This window comes from Geospiza fortis, unplaced genomic scaffold (assembly GCF_000277835.1).
Source record: "Geospiza fortis unplaced genomic scaffold, GeoFor_1.0 scaffold173, whole genome shotgun sequence".
Taxonomy (NCBI): Eukaryota; Metazoa; Chordata; class Aves; order Passeriformes; family Thraupidae; genus Geospiza; species Geospiza fortis.
The window spans coordinates 2,999,495-3,015,662 of NW_005054334.1; the positions used below are offsets into that span (position 1 = coordinate 2,999,495).

At 53.5% G+C, this 16,168-nt stretch overlaps 1 protein-coding gene across 1 annotated transcript; it reads right to left on the bottom strand.

The window, feature by feature from the left end:
• Window positions 1-618: 618 nt before the first annotated feature.
• CARD10 (caspase recruitment domain family member 10) lies at window positions 619-14,569 on the bottom strand. The gene is made up of 20 exons (XM_031057732.1): window positions 14,287-14,569; window positions 13,827-13,964; window positions 13,175-13,500; window positions 11,129-11,311; window positions 10,622-10,777; window positions 10,382-10,507; window positions 10,054-10,248; window positions 9,817-9,954; window positions 8,986-9,101; window positions 8,703-8,743; window positions 7,918-8,038; window positions 7,277-7,457; window positions 6,321-6,444; window positions 5,726-5,966; window positions 5,371-5,440; window positions 4,937-5,033; window positions 4,466-4,624; window positions 2,384-2,505; window positions 1,635-1,750; window positions 619-1,416 (listed from the first exon to the last, which is right to left on the bottom strand). Exons 1-20 carry the CDS (start codon window positions 14,567-14,569, stop codon window positions 1,209-1,211), a joined length of 3,141 nt encoding a protein of 1,046 aa, XP_030913592.1. The 3' UTR covers window positions 619-1,208.
• Window positions 14,570-16,168: the final 1,599 nt, after the last annotated feature.

The following is a 16,168-nucleotide window of genomic DNA, read 5'->3' on the forward strand; positions in this document are numbered from 1 at the left end:
TGCATAACAGGATTTGGGACCATACAGTTTAAGTGAGCACTGCTGTGGCTACCCAAAGCCTCCATCTTCCCCCTGCCAGAGTCTGAACCCACTCTGGCCCCATGTCAGGGTGAGAACCCCACCTTGCAGGGACACTGTCCCCCTTTCTCCCAGCAGCATGGCTGGGCTCAGTCTCCTTGCTGCCCTCCAGGAGGCTGAGGTAGCTGGCTTGTCACAACATGCCAACCAGGGCATGGAGGGATGCAAAGCTCTAAGGACCCCAGCCAGACACAATTCAACACTCAAGTGAGCTTTTCCCTGACTTTCCTAAAGCACTCTGACCAACATCAGTGCTGGGGAGAGCAAGGGACTGAAAACCAGAGGCCAAGTAGAAAAAGGAGGGGACTTTGTGGCACACATAGCCTGTCCTCTCCCCGCACTTCTTGCTGCCCTACAAGAGCTCCCTCCTTCCCCTAGAGGGCTGGGCAGTTGGGTGTCACCTAAAGGAGGAGAAAAATATCCCATTGTGCTTCACCCACACCTTCCCAGTAACACACAAGCCCGCAGCCTGCCACCCATTCCCATTATGAATGGTATTTAATTCTCCTTTACAGGCGGTTTGCCAATGAAAGGCTCCATTAATAATTTACAAGCAATAAAGAGTACAGCTCCTGTAAAACGAGGGTTTGTTGCAACCTGAATGTCACTCCAGCCGCAGTGGGTCACAGGTGTATGAGCCATGCTCCCTGTGCCTTGGGGCCAGAGGCGAGGTAGATGGGAAGAGAGGACCCAGAGCACACAGTGCCACCAGGCAGGGGAGACGGTGGTAAAGGGAGAAGAGCTCAGGAGCTTGAAATGTGTGTGAGGAATGCTCCTAGGCAGCCTGATCCCACACAGTTCCCCTATGTTCCCTGTCTGTCAGTCTGACCACGTAGGAGGGCAGCCCAAGGTGACAGGGAACAGCCCAGAGGCGTGGTTTCTACCGTGGCGGTGGAAGATGCCTTTCCAATGAAATACAGAAAGCTCAGACAGGGGAGGCACTGTTATCTGTTACTTCCTGGCTGTTGGTGGCCCTTAAGGGGGGAGAAAGGCTACCCTGGGGGCCTTAGCTACCAGCATCCCCTCAGGGAGGAAGAACACGCTACCTGGAGGGGCTTGGGAAGGCAGGGACCTCTGAGAGCAGCTCTTGGGGACAGTAGGTGGCAGGAGCCACTCTGCTACCCTCCCACTCAGTCCTCGCCCTCCTCAATCCACAGCGGGCGGGTTTGCTCCTGGAAGATGCAGCCACGAACCACCTTGGGCAGCTCCTGGGCGTGGCTCCAGGCGTGGGGCTCCACCCGGGCCCAGGAGCAGGGCAGGGTGTGGAGAGCCCGCTCCACAGTGCGGCACATCTTCAGCACCTCTGAGTCCCGCTGGCCCGCCTTCCCCAGCAAGCTCCTAGGGAAACAGGAACAAATGTCACCCTTGGCATAAAGAGGTGGGGTGGCAAAACCACCCAGGAATGTGCTCACACAGAATGGAATTGCTCCCCTCAGCACCGAGCCTAGCACACACATCCAGTGCTCTTGCCTGATCCTTGTCCTGTCTCTGATCAGAGACCAGGGCTTCTCTCTCCTCCCGTGCCACCCTCCATCCATGCCACGCTCTCTCCTCACCTGAGTCCTCTAACGTTCTTCTCAGTGACCTCGACATGGATAACGATGGGGTATATTTCACTTTTAATTAGATCCCTCACACCGTCAACTCCCAGCTCTAGCAGGCAGTGTTTATTCTGGAAAGGAAATTGAATAGATTTACTGATTTAAATGGAGAAAAAATAACCCTGGCCCCTGACAGTTACATTAAATCAAACCCCATACTGTGCAATATCATTGCTTTTCCAATACTAATTCCATTAAAAGTGAGATTTATGGACAGCGCCAATAGAAAAGGGGAGAATTAAAGAGCAGGGTCACCCACTCCATCACTGCCAATCCAACCCAAGAGCTCACTGGACCCCTCTCTCAGCCACAACTCATCTTCACATCCTCTTTGTCATCTCTGTCACCCACAGCCTCACATTTCTGCCCTGAGCAGAGCTGTTGCCACTTGGTGAACATGAGGAATGTGAGAGCAGGGAGGTCACTTCTGAGTATGGCATGTCCCACTGCCTCCCCCACAAATCCCCATTTCCCATTTATTTTATCTGAGCTTATCAGAGACTCAGGGAAATGTCCATATCTGCTGCTCCACAACTCCACAGCACCTTGACCTGAAACACTCTCCAAATTACACAACCCCCAAGCAAGCAGCTCCTTTTCTATCACCACACCACTCTCCCTCTTCTCCCACTCAGCTGCCCCCTCCTCTCCTCCAGTGTGAATGAGCTGCCCCATCCTGGCCCTTTCTCCCCAGGCCTCAGCACCTTCTCCATTGCCTCCCGGATCATGTGGATTTGCCCGCTCTCCCTCTGGTCCTGGGGGGCAGTTCTAGGCACAGGGTGCTCCTGAGCGTGGGTTGTGCTGGGATCTCCTCCTGCCAGCTTCTCTGCAAGCCAAGAGGAAATAGAGAGAGAGAGATGTCAGCCTCTTCTCCCTCCTGCACGGACTTTCTACCTCAGATCCCACACGTTGGCTGATGCACTGGTGCTTATCAAGTTCAGTGTTTACAGATTCTAGAGAGCAACACTAATTATACAGCATCACACTTTGGGCATGGATCTCCTGCAGCTTTCTGGGAGGCAACAAGCGAGATATCACAGCTGAAGACACCTTGCATGGCAAGAGCAACACCTTGTGTTGTATCACAGCAGCCTAAGCTGGCTTACAGACATTATCCACCCACTGCTACCCTGTCCCAATCCCTCCCTAACGGAGCGTGGCAGAAAAATAACCACTTTATCCTGCCACATAGGTTTTCTGCAGGGTTTGAGTGCTACACAGGCTTATAGACAGTTCCTGTAAGTGAGCACCACAGCTGGGGGAGCAAGAGGAGTGGGTGTATGCTGGGAGAGTGGGAGGAAAATGGGGATGAGCTGAACCTCCTCTTGCCGGTGGCAGCCTGCTCAGAGGCAGGACAGCACGCAGCAGCCAGCACCAGGAAAGCAGCCTGAGAGGTGATGCTGGGACAGAGAACTGGGGGGCAGAGCTGGATGCAGCAATGGTCAAAGCAAGGAGAGCCAGGTGCCCCTGGTAACTCCCAAAGGAGGCTGACACCACACACACACCCAGACCTGGCTTGGGAGCCACAGACCCTGCATCCCAGTGTGGCTGAGGCAGGAGCCAGGCTTTACCTGCCCACCATGCTGCCCTAGGCAGCTGCCCACACTGCCACAGAAACATGAGGAGGCATCATAAAAAGGCTTTTAGGAGCTGCTTGTCCCTAAGATGGAAATAAAGCAATATTTTTAGCAGAAGGCATGTTTGGAACTGGGTCCAGAGCATGTTCCAGTTATCCCAGGTTCCAGGCTGGCTGGGCATCCTCTGCCTGGTGATGCAGTACCTCCCAGGCAGACCTGGATCCTGCAAAGCCATGTTTCCTTTGCAGGCAGCAGACTCTCCTGCAAGATCAAAACACAATACAGGCAACAAAGAAAAGAGAAATGGCTTGGGGCTCATGGATTATCTTCCTTCCCTCGCAGCCAGCAAAACTAGCAGGGGACAATGGAGTTTTTGCCCTCAGTGTAAGTTCCCAATCACAGTAAAAGCTTGGAAGCAGGTCCCCTGTGCAGTGTGAGGGGAACCATGCAGAGGGCTCAGCAGGACAGGATATATGGCCAAGTCACTCAGCTAAGAAGCCCAGCAGACAGAATTTTCAGAGCCATCCTTCAGCAAACCAGAGATTTTTCACTACCTCCATCATTACCCCGCAAACAAATAAACCAACTCATTTTTCAGTCCTGCAGTTGGCAAAGGGAGAACTCTAAACACCAGGAAAAGAGAGCACTGGAGAAGTGAGGAGGAAGGAGGAAAGAGGGAAATGTCCTCTCTGAACATTCCCTATGGGAGAAATGCCCTTTCCCCAGCAGCCTCTTCAGCCGTGTGTCAGCATCACATCTCCTGGCAAAAGGAGGGGGATAACAGCTCTAAGGTTGGATCCTCCCATTCCTGGGCAGGAAGAGCTGGCATGAAGTCAACCTGCAGATCCCACATCAGCCAGGGTTTTCATCTCTGGGAAGAGCCACCCAGAGCAGCAAGGCAATGCTACACCACTCAAGGGAAGAGAGAAGAACCCCACGTCAGGTGACCAGAAGGGAGGGCTGGCTTCCCAGTGGGCCAAAGGGATAGGACACAGTTAAAAACAGCAGGGGAACATCTTGCAGACACTCAGCCCAATGAAGTGACATGTCAACAGGCATTACGTGGGAAGACTCAGAGATTCCCACACGTACCCTCTGAAGAGAGATCTCATGGGCTTTTCAAGACTCCGATGAGACCACAACTCAACCTTCCAAGGAAAGAGCAGCTCTTCACTGAAATGGACTGAGCAGCCACGTGTTGCTGCCTACCTGCTGGGCACACGTGGAAGTCCAGGCGAGAGGTGGGCAGGTCCAGCAGGTTCCTGATGAGCCGAGGTGCAATGCAGCTTGGCAACAGCACCACAGGACGGGGTGTCTTGACCACCACAGGGCGCACCAGGCTGTAAGGCTTCAGGGTCGTGTCTGGGTCTGGAAGACAGCGTTGAAAAGAGAAAGGCAAAGGTGAGAACACAGGAGACCAGGACAGCCTACAGACCCTCCCATCGTTCTGTACCACCTTCTCATCCTGAATCACGGAGGTACCTACCAAACCATCTTATGTCCCAGGAGAGACCCTACCCTGGTTACAACACTCACTCATGGACAGATACCCTGGATGCAGACACCCTGCCCATTTTCTGGGACTCCCTTGAGTTACACAGCAGTTTATTCTCCACAAAAAGTTGGATGTCCAGGGGACAACTGGGTCTCCAAGGCTGACAGGGCAGGCACAGGGCTCACCTGAGCAGGGGTCCAGCCACAGCTGCTGGGAAGGCTTTTCTGGGCTCTTCTGTTTGGATTTTACCAAGCGCAGTTGGCCCAAGGCCCGTTTCTTTAGCTGAGGAGAAAGTGAGGGCAATTAGGCTGAGAGCACTACCCTCTTCACACACATGAAGAACTGGCTGCAGAACATCTTCTGGCAAAAAGGATGGAGCCCCCTTACAAAAAGCAAGGGATTAGGACTGCCATCCATTAGGTTCAGTCTGGGAAGTGGGGAAGTGGTAGAAAAGCAGTCACAGAGCAGTAACACTGCGTGGCCTAAAAGCTTTGTTTGCTAACCCATCTGCCACCTCTATACAAGTTGGTTTACCAACAGAGTGGGGCAGATTGTCTCTGAGGTGGTGAGAGGCCATGGGCACACACCACAGCTCTCATCACCCTCTTCTTTGGCTTACAGTATTTCTGTGACCTCTCTGCTGCCCAGGCATCTGGCGCTTCTCCTGGATCTTCAAAAGCTGATGAGCCCTGAAAAGACAGAGAGCTTGCACTCAAGCAACTCCAGAAGCCCCAGGGACCATAGCCTGCAGGGATACTCTTCACCAATCCCACAGACCCGCTGAAGCATAGGCATATCAAAGCCCTCACTCAACCTCCCAGTTCCTCAAAGGCTCCCAAACACCATGCTGGTCCCTGAACAAGACTTGGTCATCCTACACCACCGAGAGGCCAGTCTGCAGCCCCAGGACCGCTAGGGGACGGCCAGCACAGACAAGGGGCAGGCAGCCCTGCGTCCCTCCTCGTGCTGGTTACCTGCTGTAGTTGGGCACGGTGCCCTTGTCCAGGTCCCGCAGGGTCAGGGGGTCGACGCGGGAGCAGTACCACTCCAGGCGGCCCCTGTGCATGGTGTCCGTGACGTGCAGGATCTCCCGACATCTCACGCACAGCACGTACGGGTCCGACGGCTCCAGGAGCGACACGTTGGTGCGCACGTAGAACGAGTCCCCAGAAAACTTCTTCCCTTCCTCCAGGGCTACCCGCAGAGGCTGATATCCTGGAGCATAGAACACAGGGCACCACACAGGTGGGGACACAGCAGACAACAGTCACCAGTAAGAAAGCCAAGTCCCCAGCACAGTTGTGACGTTCTGGATTGGGGTTGGGGTGCAGAGGAGGCAAACAGACAGAAGGTCTGTACCTCTGTCCCGTAACTCAGAGGATGCACAAGTCACACCCGAGAGGGAAAGCTACTGGAGCTATGGCCAACCCCTGTGTCTGACATGGTGGCCTAGGACCAAACAGGAGAGGAGAGAGAATAACTGAGATTAATCTCCAGGTTTGGTTGGAAGGTCTAAAAAGGGAGGCAGAGAGCTCAGGTTCGAAGGCAACCTAGCTGCCAGCACCTTACCTTCTAGGTCAAGCTGAAAGATGAGACTAGATGGCTCATCCCAGTGCAGCAGGCTCAGGTAGGCAACCTCCCGTGTGCAGTTCTCCAGAGAAAGCACCTCTTCCTTCAGCGATGGCACCCTCAGCTAGCAAGGACCCGATTCCATTAGACCTAAGGGCTGGAAGAGTACGCCCCCCCCACCAGGCTCCCTCCCCCATCAGGGTTATACAAAAGGTTTTACAGAGTGAGGCAGGTCTGGGAAAAACTGTATCTGAGGACCTGGCATCCTCAGTCTGCCTCTGGGTCTCTCCTCTGCCTCTGAAATACCTGCTGCCAGCCATCACCCAGTCTGGATGGTGGGCTGTCGTGAAAGGAAATGTGTGTGTGCATGAACGTGTGTGGGAGCAGGAGCACTGGCTTGTTTTCAGCTACAGGTGGGATATTAATTCAAGTAGTGCAGCTGTATTTCAAGTGGTGTCATTCTTGGCGAAACAAATGCCCTTCCCTCCTTCCAGGAGCCTTCTTCAGAGCAATTATTCTCTGTAACTCAGGAGGGTCACCAAGGCCTGAGAAATCTTGCTCCAGAATTGATTGGTTTGCAATGGGCATGTGCAGGATGCAGGATGCAAACTGCTCTGAAAAGCCACAAGGTGACAGACACAAAGGTGAGGGACACAAAGCTGTACTGGCATCTTAATTGTGTGACTCATTTTTGTTTCTCCCTTCCCACAGCTCAAGGAAGGGTTTCAGAAGGTCTTGGCATTTTTACATGCACAGGTACACTCAAGTACCATGAGACCTGGGTGGGTGTCTGTGCCGTGTAAAGCTCTAGACAGGGAGCAGCCCTGGAAAATAAAAGAAATGGAGGTGGACTTCAAGCTGGGGAGAGGTCATCTTGCACTGGGGATCACGCTGCACTCCTTGCATCATCTCAGGTGCTTTGCAAACCCACAAAAGGAGCCCATTCCCAGACTCACCTCAAGGAGCCGGCACCCTTCCCTGAGTCCTGCTTTTTCAGCCTGTGAGCCCGGCTTGACCCACTGGACATAAATTCCTGTCCTGTTGCCTCCAAGGATGGAGATGTCTGCTCCGAGCCTCTTCTCCCGGGGTGAGGGGTGGCTGGGATGACCCACGCTAGTGAGCTGCACCACCAGTGACCTGGCAAGGAGAAATGCCAAGTCTGGCAACTGAGTTTTACTGCCTTTTCTAAGAGGCAGTCCCCCAGGCCTTGTGTCCAGCTACAGCAGCACAGAGCTCGTGACTCACCAGGGCACACAGAGCTGACAAAGCCCCACAGCCCCTTCTATCCCACCAGCCCCACCACCAAAGCCAAGCTGGGCTCCCACACAGTCCTTCCCTACCTAGACACTTGCATGTCCAGCCCAGAGCAACATCTCCACCCCTGCCATAACCAATAGGATGGTGAAAAAAATTGAAGTCCTGCTAGGAAGCCAGGACTGTAGGATCTTCATTTCTCTCCTCTCCCACTAGCAAGAAAGGGTCTGCAACTGCAAGGGAGGGGCGGAAAGGAAGGGTCTCCCAAGTGTGGTCCCTGGCCCCACAAAATGCCCCATTCAAGCACCCCCACAGAGTGCCCAGCTCAGAGAGCAGCAGTCACCTCCTGGTGACCTCCTTGCGGCTGGAAAGCGTGGACAAGCAGATCTCCGACTTCACTCTGCTGTAGGTGCTGCTGGAAGAAGAGGAGAAGGCCCCCAGAAAGGTGCCAGGAAAACTGCTGCCTAGGAAAGAGCAAAAGGGAGAGGGAGCACTTTACCTGTGCTAATGCTACAGGGAGCTCATGTTCTGGGGGTGGCAAGGGTCTGCCATCTTCTCCTGACCATTTTCTAGCATCTGACTGGGAAACTGAGGCTGCAGGGAGGCTTTGAATGGTCATCCTTAAAAAAAGGGTTTCCCGTGTTTCCTGAGAACAAGCAAATCTTTGTTCCCTTCATCAGCATTTTGGTCAGAAGGCAGCAGCAGCCTGGGCCACCTGGATGTGCCCAGAGATCAGCCACCAGCACCCACCACAGGACCTGCCAGCACCAGGATGCAGGATGCTCCTCTTCACTCCAGGAGACTTACAGCCCATCACACAGGTAGTAGCAGGTGAAGGGAGCATCCAGTAACACCTCAGGGCAAAAGTATTTCCCTCTTCTATTACCTACTCCCCTCAACAGCTCTCCATGAGCCAACCAGAGCTGATGCAAACAGCTACCAGCTCTGCAGAGGAAAAGCCAGGCTTTTCCCAGGGGGGATATGAGGGCCTATAGTACCATGCTACAGGTTCAGAGCCCTCGCAATGAGCTGAACAAACCAGAGGTGTGAGGGAGAGCCACTTGTCCAATCCCTCTCCCCACAGCCCCCACTCCTTTTTAGCTAAGCCTGTTGGGGAAAGCCTTGTACCTGTTCCATCTTCAATGCTGCTAAAGGAGCCACAGGACAAGCTAAAAAGGAGACACAAAATGGATCTGTAAGGTAGCAGCTTTTCCAAAGCCTGTTTGCATCCATTCTCAATCTCAGCTCCACAGACTTCCCCACCACCCCCAAGCACCCCTGGAGCCACCACACAGCTTCCTGACAGCCTTTCCACTCAGTTCCCACTCCAGGTTCTCCCCTAAGCCTGCCAGGCATCTCTTCCTGGACCCCAGAACCCCCAGAGAGGAGCCAAGCAGCCCTCAGCAATCACCTTTTGTGGGGCATGCACCTCTCCTCCCGCTGCCGACGGAGGATGGAGCCGATGCAGGGAGGGAAGGGGAAGGTGGAAAGGCGGTTGATATCCTTCTCGCTGTCGGGAGTCTCATCCTTGGGCAGAGTGAGAGACAGGCTTGCTAACACCAACACCCAGCAACACTTCTCCCCTCCCTTCAGGCCAAGGGAGCAAACAGCTCCTTGGCTACCACAGCCCTCTTTGGGATAATCCACATCCCTCCAAACTCCCAGGGGCAACTTGTTTTCCCAAGCAGATAGCTCAGCTAGAGATCCATGACACTGCATCCCCATCTTTTTGCAAAGCACAAGCTGTGGGAGCAGTAGCAGATGAAGAGACTACCCAAACCTAGTCCTTGTATTTCTGTTTTAGCCACCACACACCCAGAGGTTTGAGTAACCTGTGGCACTGCCCATTTCAGGGTGCTCTGGGATGACAGTTCAAGGAGTCAAAGGAAATAACCTGACTCCCTTAAAAACAACACAATACTGTTATAGGGTTCAAAAGAGTCTGGATTTCTCCTCCAGCATGCATAGATTAAACAGCATTTTAGGGAGGATAGCATCTTACATGAGGCTGTTGGTTTCTAGGGTGTCATATGGAATGAAGGGTTTTCACACATTTTAGGGCAGCATTGGCCAGTTTGTTAGAGACTGAGAGCTTCGCATCTGAGATCTGCTCACGCCTAACACACGACCCCACACCAAGTCACAGCCTCACGATGAAGCCACTCCAATGCCTGTATGCCCTTCCTGAGCAGTGCCTCCACTACCTCAGCTGAAGGCCAGCCTCACTTGGTCAAGCACTCACCATGCTCTGAATGGCTGAATCCCCTGGGAACGGGGTAACAGAAGTCCCCAGGGTATCCATGAGTCCATTTGCAGGACTGTCTATGAGGCTCCAGGTGCTGCTGAGGTTGGAGCAGAGGGAGTAGGAAGAGCTGCACATCTGGGAGAGAAGGGACTCCATCATTCTGTTTGCATGCTCCAGAAATCAGTCCTGACCCCTTTGCCTTCCCTCTTTCTCCTTCCTTCTAGGCACCCTCACCTTGCTGAGGCTGCGGCTGCCTTGGCAGCGCTGCAGCTGTGCCTCCAGCGTGCTGTTCAGCCCTTCCGCCTGGCTCAGCTTGCTTAGGAGCTCATCCCGCTCCTCCTCCAGGGCCCGCACTCGTTTGCGGTACTGGTCCTTCTCAATCAGGCTCTGGGAGTATTGCAGCTGCACTCCATCACGGCTCTGGATGGCCTGCAAGGAGCCAGAGAGCAAGAAAAGACACAGAACCGCACTGCTGATCCACACCTCCCACCCTGGCATGGCTGCATGAGACCCACTGGGGAAGGAGAGCCCTGTTCTTGCTGGGCAGTCACAAGCAATTTACCTGGTCCCGCTCTTTTTCGATCTCGTCCAGCTGCAGCAGCACTGTGTTCATGCGATGCTTGTAGAGATCACAGTCCTTCTGCAGCGTTCGGTATTTCAGCTGCAGATCTTCCACCTCCTGGAGGTACTGGTAACAGCAAGCAATGAGCATTAGCTTTCCTGAAAGCAACTGCCTTACAGCATGCCTCCCCTCTCCTTCAGGCCCTGCTTGCAGGGACAGAGGCAGTGATGAATGCTCTACCTTATCCCTCAGCTCTTCGGCCCACTGCAGCTCATTCTGCAGGGAGTTGAGTTTCTGACAGAGATCCTGCCGGTCATCTTGGGCTTCCTTCCAGTCATGCTCCAGGATGTCCAGGAGGATCTGCTCAGAGCCTGGCACTGGGCCCTCACCGGGTTTCTAAGAGGCAAGAGGGCACTGTCACTGCACCACAAGTACCAAGGGAGCAACACAGCAGGGCAGTGACTGGCAGATTGGCACAACTGCCATCATCATCCAGCATCAATCTGCTGTGCACTCCAAGGCACAAAGTCACACTTGTGAGCCCAACCAAGAATTACAGAGCTGGAAAAAAGCACCCATCACTACCTGGACACAATGGCAGCCATCACAGCCAAGCAAAATGCTCAAAGGATGGGACAGGCCAGCCCAAACCAACAATTTCCCCATCTTTCCAGTGGCTATGTAAACAGCACTGGAGATGGCCCAGGAAAGGAGGTGACCTGGAGCCTGCCCTGCCCTGACAGGTACCTGCAGCATGCCCTGCAGCTCCTGCAGCGATGCTGTGAGCCGCTGGTTCTCAGCCCACAGCTCAGACACGGTGTCAGGCTGGCCCCGCTCCTCTGCCTCTCGCTGGGGCGCTGCCGACGCCTGTTTCCGCAGCAGGCTGCACTCCTCCTCCAGGCTGGACACTTTGCATTTCAGCTGGTCCACCTGCAACCCAGGAAAGAAACAGTCTGACACACATGGCCCTGCACCTCTGCCTTACTAGGAGAGCAAAGCAGAGAAGGTGCTGAGAAAAAAACAGGTCTGGAGGCAAGTAAGGCACGGGAGGCAACCACAGGCAACCATGTGAAGGAGTATCCTACTGCTGGGCTGAGGTTAGAGCACAGCTGCACTCAAAAGCTTCTCCCTCAGGGAAAGGAGGAAGATGCACTTGCATAAGCACATTCAGGATCATCTCATGGTGCAACAACTTTCTTGCTACCCTGGGGCATCCACAGTGCAGCTGGCCTTGACCGTGGGTGGACGGGGGACCTCTGGTGTGCTGCCAGGGCCAGCAGCTGTGAGTATCTCAAAGATTCCTAGAGCAGCTGAGAAACAAATTCACACCAGCAAAATCCACTGGAGGTTACTCAGTGTGGGAGGCCACCTCTGGCCTGGGAGGTGTTTGAGGCTCAAGCTGCTGGAGGCTGCAGAGTACTACAGGGGCATCATCATTCCCTGGCCTGGTCCCACTTTCCTCCACCAACATGTCACAGGAGGCAGCAGAGGTCAGTGACTGAAGGATAAGAAACGTCCTCCCAAACCTGTAATGACTGATAAGATTGATCAGAGAACCAATTTCACAGGTAAATAAGGCTTTGAGAGGAAATGGGACAGGAGAAGCCTATCAAAACCATCAAGAAGCACTGCCAAAATTGCTAAGGAGGGATTCAGGAACTAAACTACTTCTGTGAATCTGCCCAAAAGGCCTACAATGACTTTTGGGGACCAGACATTTCTGGACCCAGGAGTCAGGAGGGGAAGGCAAGCTGAGACGTTGCTTCCAGGGGGATTTCTTCAGCCCACAGTTACCTTCAAGTGATTCACCTCCCTGCTCCAAAGAGGCTCATGGGAGCTGGCATTGTCAGGAATACAGAAAAAAAAGGTAGGGGAGGATCCTGCCACTGGTAGAACAGAATGAGGTCTGAAAGGAAATCACAAGGCTCTGTGAGAGGTCCAGGCCCAGACTGGTAGGGGGAATGCCAGGAGGCAGCAGAGCACTTAAAAACAGGGGTTATTAATAGGTTCAAGGCAGGGCTGTCCTTGTCCAGGCAGGAAATGGGTGCATGTTTGCAGGAGGTGAGAGCCTGGCAGCTGGAGTGCAGTGTCACGAATTCCTGCAGCTATGCAGGGCATGAGTCTTACAAACGTCATGAGAGACATGAGGAGGCGGTGGGGCGTGGCAGGGGGAATGGAGTCTAAACCAAAAGGCTCCTAAGCTCAGCAAGGCAGGCTGGGCAGCTCCAGGCAGCACACATACACACCCAGTGTGAGTGGCTTCAGAGCCACTGGCCTCCCTAGAGAGATGAAGACGCAAACCCTTGAAGGGGAAAAAGTAAATACAAACACACAGCTTGACAGAGTGGAGCTGTTTGCTGCCTGCCTGTGCTGCCCAGAGAGCAGTGCAGGCAACACAGGCAGGAGCACACTTGTGGTGCCAGCAGACAGGCTGAGCATCAAGGGATGTCAGGGAAGGCATCAGCCCTGCTTCTGACTCCTCTAGAGAGTCAGACTCCTCTCTAGAGGAGTCTCTCCTCTAGAGAGTCAGAGGAGTAAAACTACACCATTTGGCAGGAGCTGGTGATGTATCTCCAGCTGCCCCCAGGCACGGTGAGTCTCCTGCCCTGTGCCCATGCCTCAGCCTCTCTGCAGGGCACATTTCCACGAAGAGCAGGGCAGAAACCCCATCATGCATCCTGTGTGCCATCAGCTCCTTCACGCTCTCAAGCCACCACATGCAGACATCTGTGGGCCGTCAGAGCCCCACCACATCCCACTGCCCACCCCTGTGCTCCGTCCCCAGGATCCCACCAGCAGCTGCAGGTCCCTGCTCCGCAGCACGGCCACGTTCTTCTCCTCGCAGAGCTGAGCGTAGCGCATGGCCATCATGTAGTTCTCATCCTTCAGCCTCAGCAGCTCCACGCTGTTGGAGTCCCACTCCTCTCTCAGCCGCTGGCAGCGCTCCTGCACCTTCAGGAGCTCCTTCAGCTGCTGCTCCAGCCGGACCTGCTCTTGCTCCAATGCCTGGTTTTTCACCTGGAGCTGGTGTTCCTTCAGCAGGTGCTCTTTCCGCTGAGCCCTCACCTTCTTCACCTCCATCATCAGGAACTGAGTTAGTCCCTCAGGGCCTTCCTCATCTGGGAAGAGACAAAGAAGAACCTGTTCCTGGCTGCTGAAATAGGGGTAACCCCAAGAAACAGATTTGCCCAGTGCTCTGTTTTCCACCAAGAGGTGACAAGTTCTCCTGAGAGTTTTCAGCCCTTGCTTGTCCCAGGCACCACAGTCTGTCACACCTGTTTACGTGGCCCCCTCCCCACCAGTTCCAGAGTACAGAACTGTCAGGATTCCTCACACACCACCAGCATGAACCCAGTTTTTAAGCAGACACATGAACTGGCACAAAATTTTCTGGCCCTTCCCATGCAAGCAGCAGCTGAAGGGAGAACAGAGCACCTGCTCCTACCCAGGATCATAGAGCAGCGCTGGGCTGGTTCCCTCCCCGTGAGCCGTGTGTAGTGCTCTGGGTAGTAAAACTCCAAGGATTCCAGGAAGGCTTCGTAGCCTCGCTTTCCACGGCGCCGAAGGATGTCCATCAGGTAACCTGGAAGAACAGATAAAGAGCTAGGATGAATTCCCTGCAAAACAGAGAGAACACTGTGTATCCTCACTTCATGATATGAAAACGGCACCTCCATCAGTTCTACTTGCATCCCCAAAAAAGTGAATGGCTAGAGGAGAGAGAATGAGGCGAGAGCGCTGCCCTCTTCTGTGTGCATGCAGGGCGAGGCCCTGGGTACAGAGCACCTCAGAGAACAACAAAGCTGAGGGAGCAGCGCAGTGTGTGCAGCACCCACTCTGTGTCAAAGCCACGTTATCCCCCCCAAACCAGGCCCATCCAAGTGCAAGTTTGTGTCCTCTCCCACCTGTCTGGTTGCTCTTGCAAGGGAATCGGCAGGAGTTCAGCACCTCCTCCTCATCCTGCTCGTCTATGACGCGGCACTGGCGCAGGTACGGGGTCAGCTTGGCCGGGTTCAGGGAGCGGGTCAGCTGGTGTCGGGCACTCTCAATCTTCTCCCAGATGGTGTCCTCCTCCTCCTCCTGCTCTGAGAGGCTGCTGGCTTGGAGAGGTGCATTCTCCACGGCTGGAAGGATAAAAGGAAAGGAGAAAATGATGAGGAAGGATGGAGAAGCACAGGTAGAAGGCATAAGTAGGCATGGGACAAGGTGAGTCGAGGTATGACCCTGCAAATGATCCATTTGTCCAGTCTTGCAAATGGGATTCAGATACATTAGGAAATATTTTACATATAAATGGTTTCAGCAGCACCTTGAGTGTCCACCTAGAGCCTTAGATATGTAGAAGGCAAGTGGTGCATAAGGGAGTTAGAAGCCTATATAGCAGGAAGTCTAGAGAAGATATAATCCTCCTCTCTCAAACATTCTTAAATCCCCCCAGCCATCACATACCCTCCCTTTTGTCCCATCCCTGAGAATGAGAAACTCTCAAGACCAAGAATTTTTGCAGCCTGGGACATGCTTTCTCCTCCTTGGGGCTGGAAATTACCCAGCAAATGAATCCCTGGCACTGTGCAGCAAGCATTGGTGACCAAACAAGTTCTCAAGGGCACCATCCCACAGAGAAGCTTGGCTACAGGTACTGGAATCAGCAGGGAATCACATGAGCATATCTTTGGTGTATCTTCCACACAGCTGTATGGAGCCCTGAAAATATGTACCAACAAGGCAAGCACTCTGCCAACCAAATAAAGCAAGAGAGAACCCCTCAAGTGAATGGGCCAAAACCTCTCAGAGCCGTGGTGAAGCTGCTCCATGATGTCCTACAAGCTGTGATGGAGCAGGTATGTGCAATGTGCTCTCTCCAGCTATGGATCAACTCAAACAGTGTTATCTGTTTTCACTTGAGGAATGAAGTCTGCTTCACAGGCCAGCACAAATCCTTTTAGCTGTCAAGGAAAAGCACAGCAAGGATCTCCTGAGACTTAGAAAGATTTCTCCTCCAGCGTGTGCACGGTTACCTGCTGCTGTGCTGCTGGCATTAAATCCAGCTCTGGAAGCCAAGGCACACAAACATCCCCAGGGGCAGGGCAGAGGTTCACATTCCATGGGGAAAGGAAATGTCCTAGTCTTTTTCCTTTTCTTTGGAAATTTGAGGGTGGAGTTCTGTTTGTTGGTTTCAGTTGGGTTTTTTGTTTTTTTTTTTTAACTTGTGGGGCAAATTATAGCATGCTTTTTCAGACTGACAGCCAGCACAACAAGGAGGATGGCTAAGAGGCTAAGAGAGCTGTGCAGAAGGGAATCCTCCAGACACAAACACAGGAGGCTTGGGGTCTGATGGATGGAAGATAGCAGGAACACAGACTTGTTAACAGCACAAAAGATTCCTAAGTGTCTCATTTTCTGCACCAAAGAGTTTAGGAGCCTAAATACAAATACAGATATGGATTGTTTTATGTTGAATAAAACCAGTGTTTCTTGCAGAAACTGAACTCTTATGTGAGACTCTTGTCACACAGACACAAGCATGCTGGAGGGGACGCAGCAGCAGGTCACAGAAGTTGAGCTGTTTCAAACTCACAGCAGATTTGTCCCTTTAAGTCAAACTCTTTCTCCAAGAAACTCAAGCCGGCTGTACAAGCCGCGACCAGCTTCTCGGCAGGCAGGCTGGGCAGAGGTGGAAAGGGAGAGGGCGGGAGAGAACGAGAGGGGAGGGGTGGGCAGAAGGTTCCAGAGCCGGCAGCCCCGCTCCCGCCCGGAGTGCCCCCCTCCCGCGGCGGGAGCGCTTCC

What these genes read in the sequence shown, in the direction of transcription:
- CARD10 (XM_031057732.1), bottom strand. Translation starts at nt 14,569, where the DNA reads ATGCCTTCTACCTGTGCTTCTCCATCCTTCCTCATCATTTTCTCCTTT. An exon ending in AGAGAGGTCACAGAAATACT is followed by an intron (nt 5,034 to 5,370) that starts GTAAGCCAAAGA and finishes CTTTCTCCTCAG; the next exon opens with CTAAAGAAACGGGCCTTGGG. An exon ending in TCCGGGAGGCAATGGAGAAG is followed by an intron (nt 1,751 to 2,383) that starts GTGCTGAGGCCT and finishes TTTCCTTTCCAG; the next exon opens with AATAAACACTGCCTGCTAGA.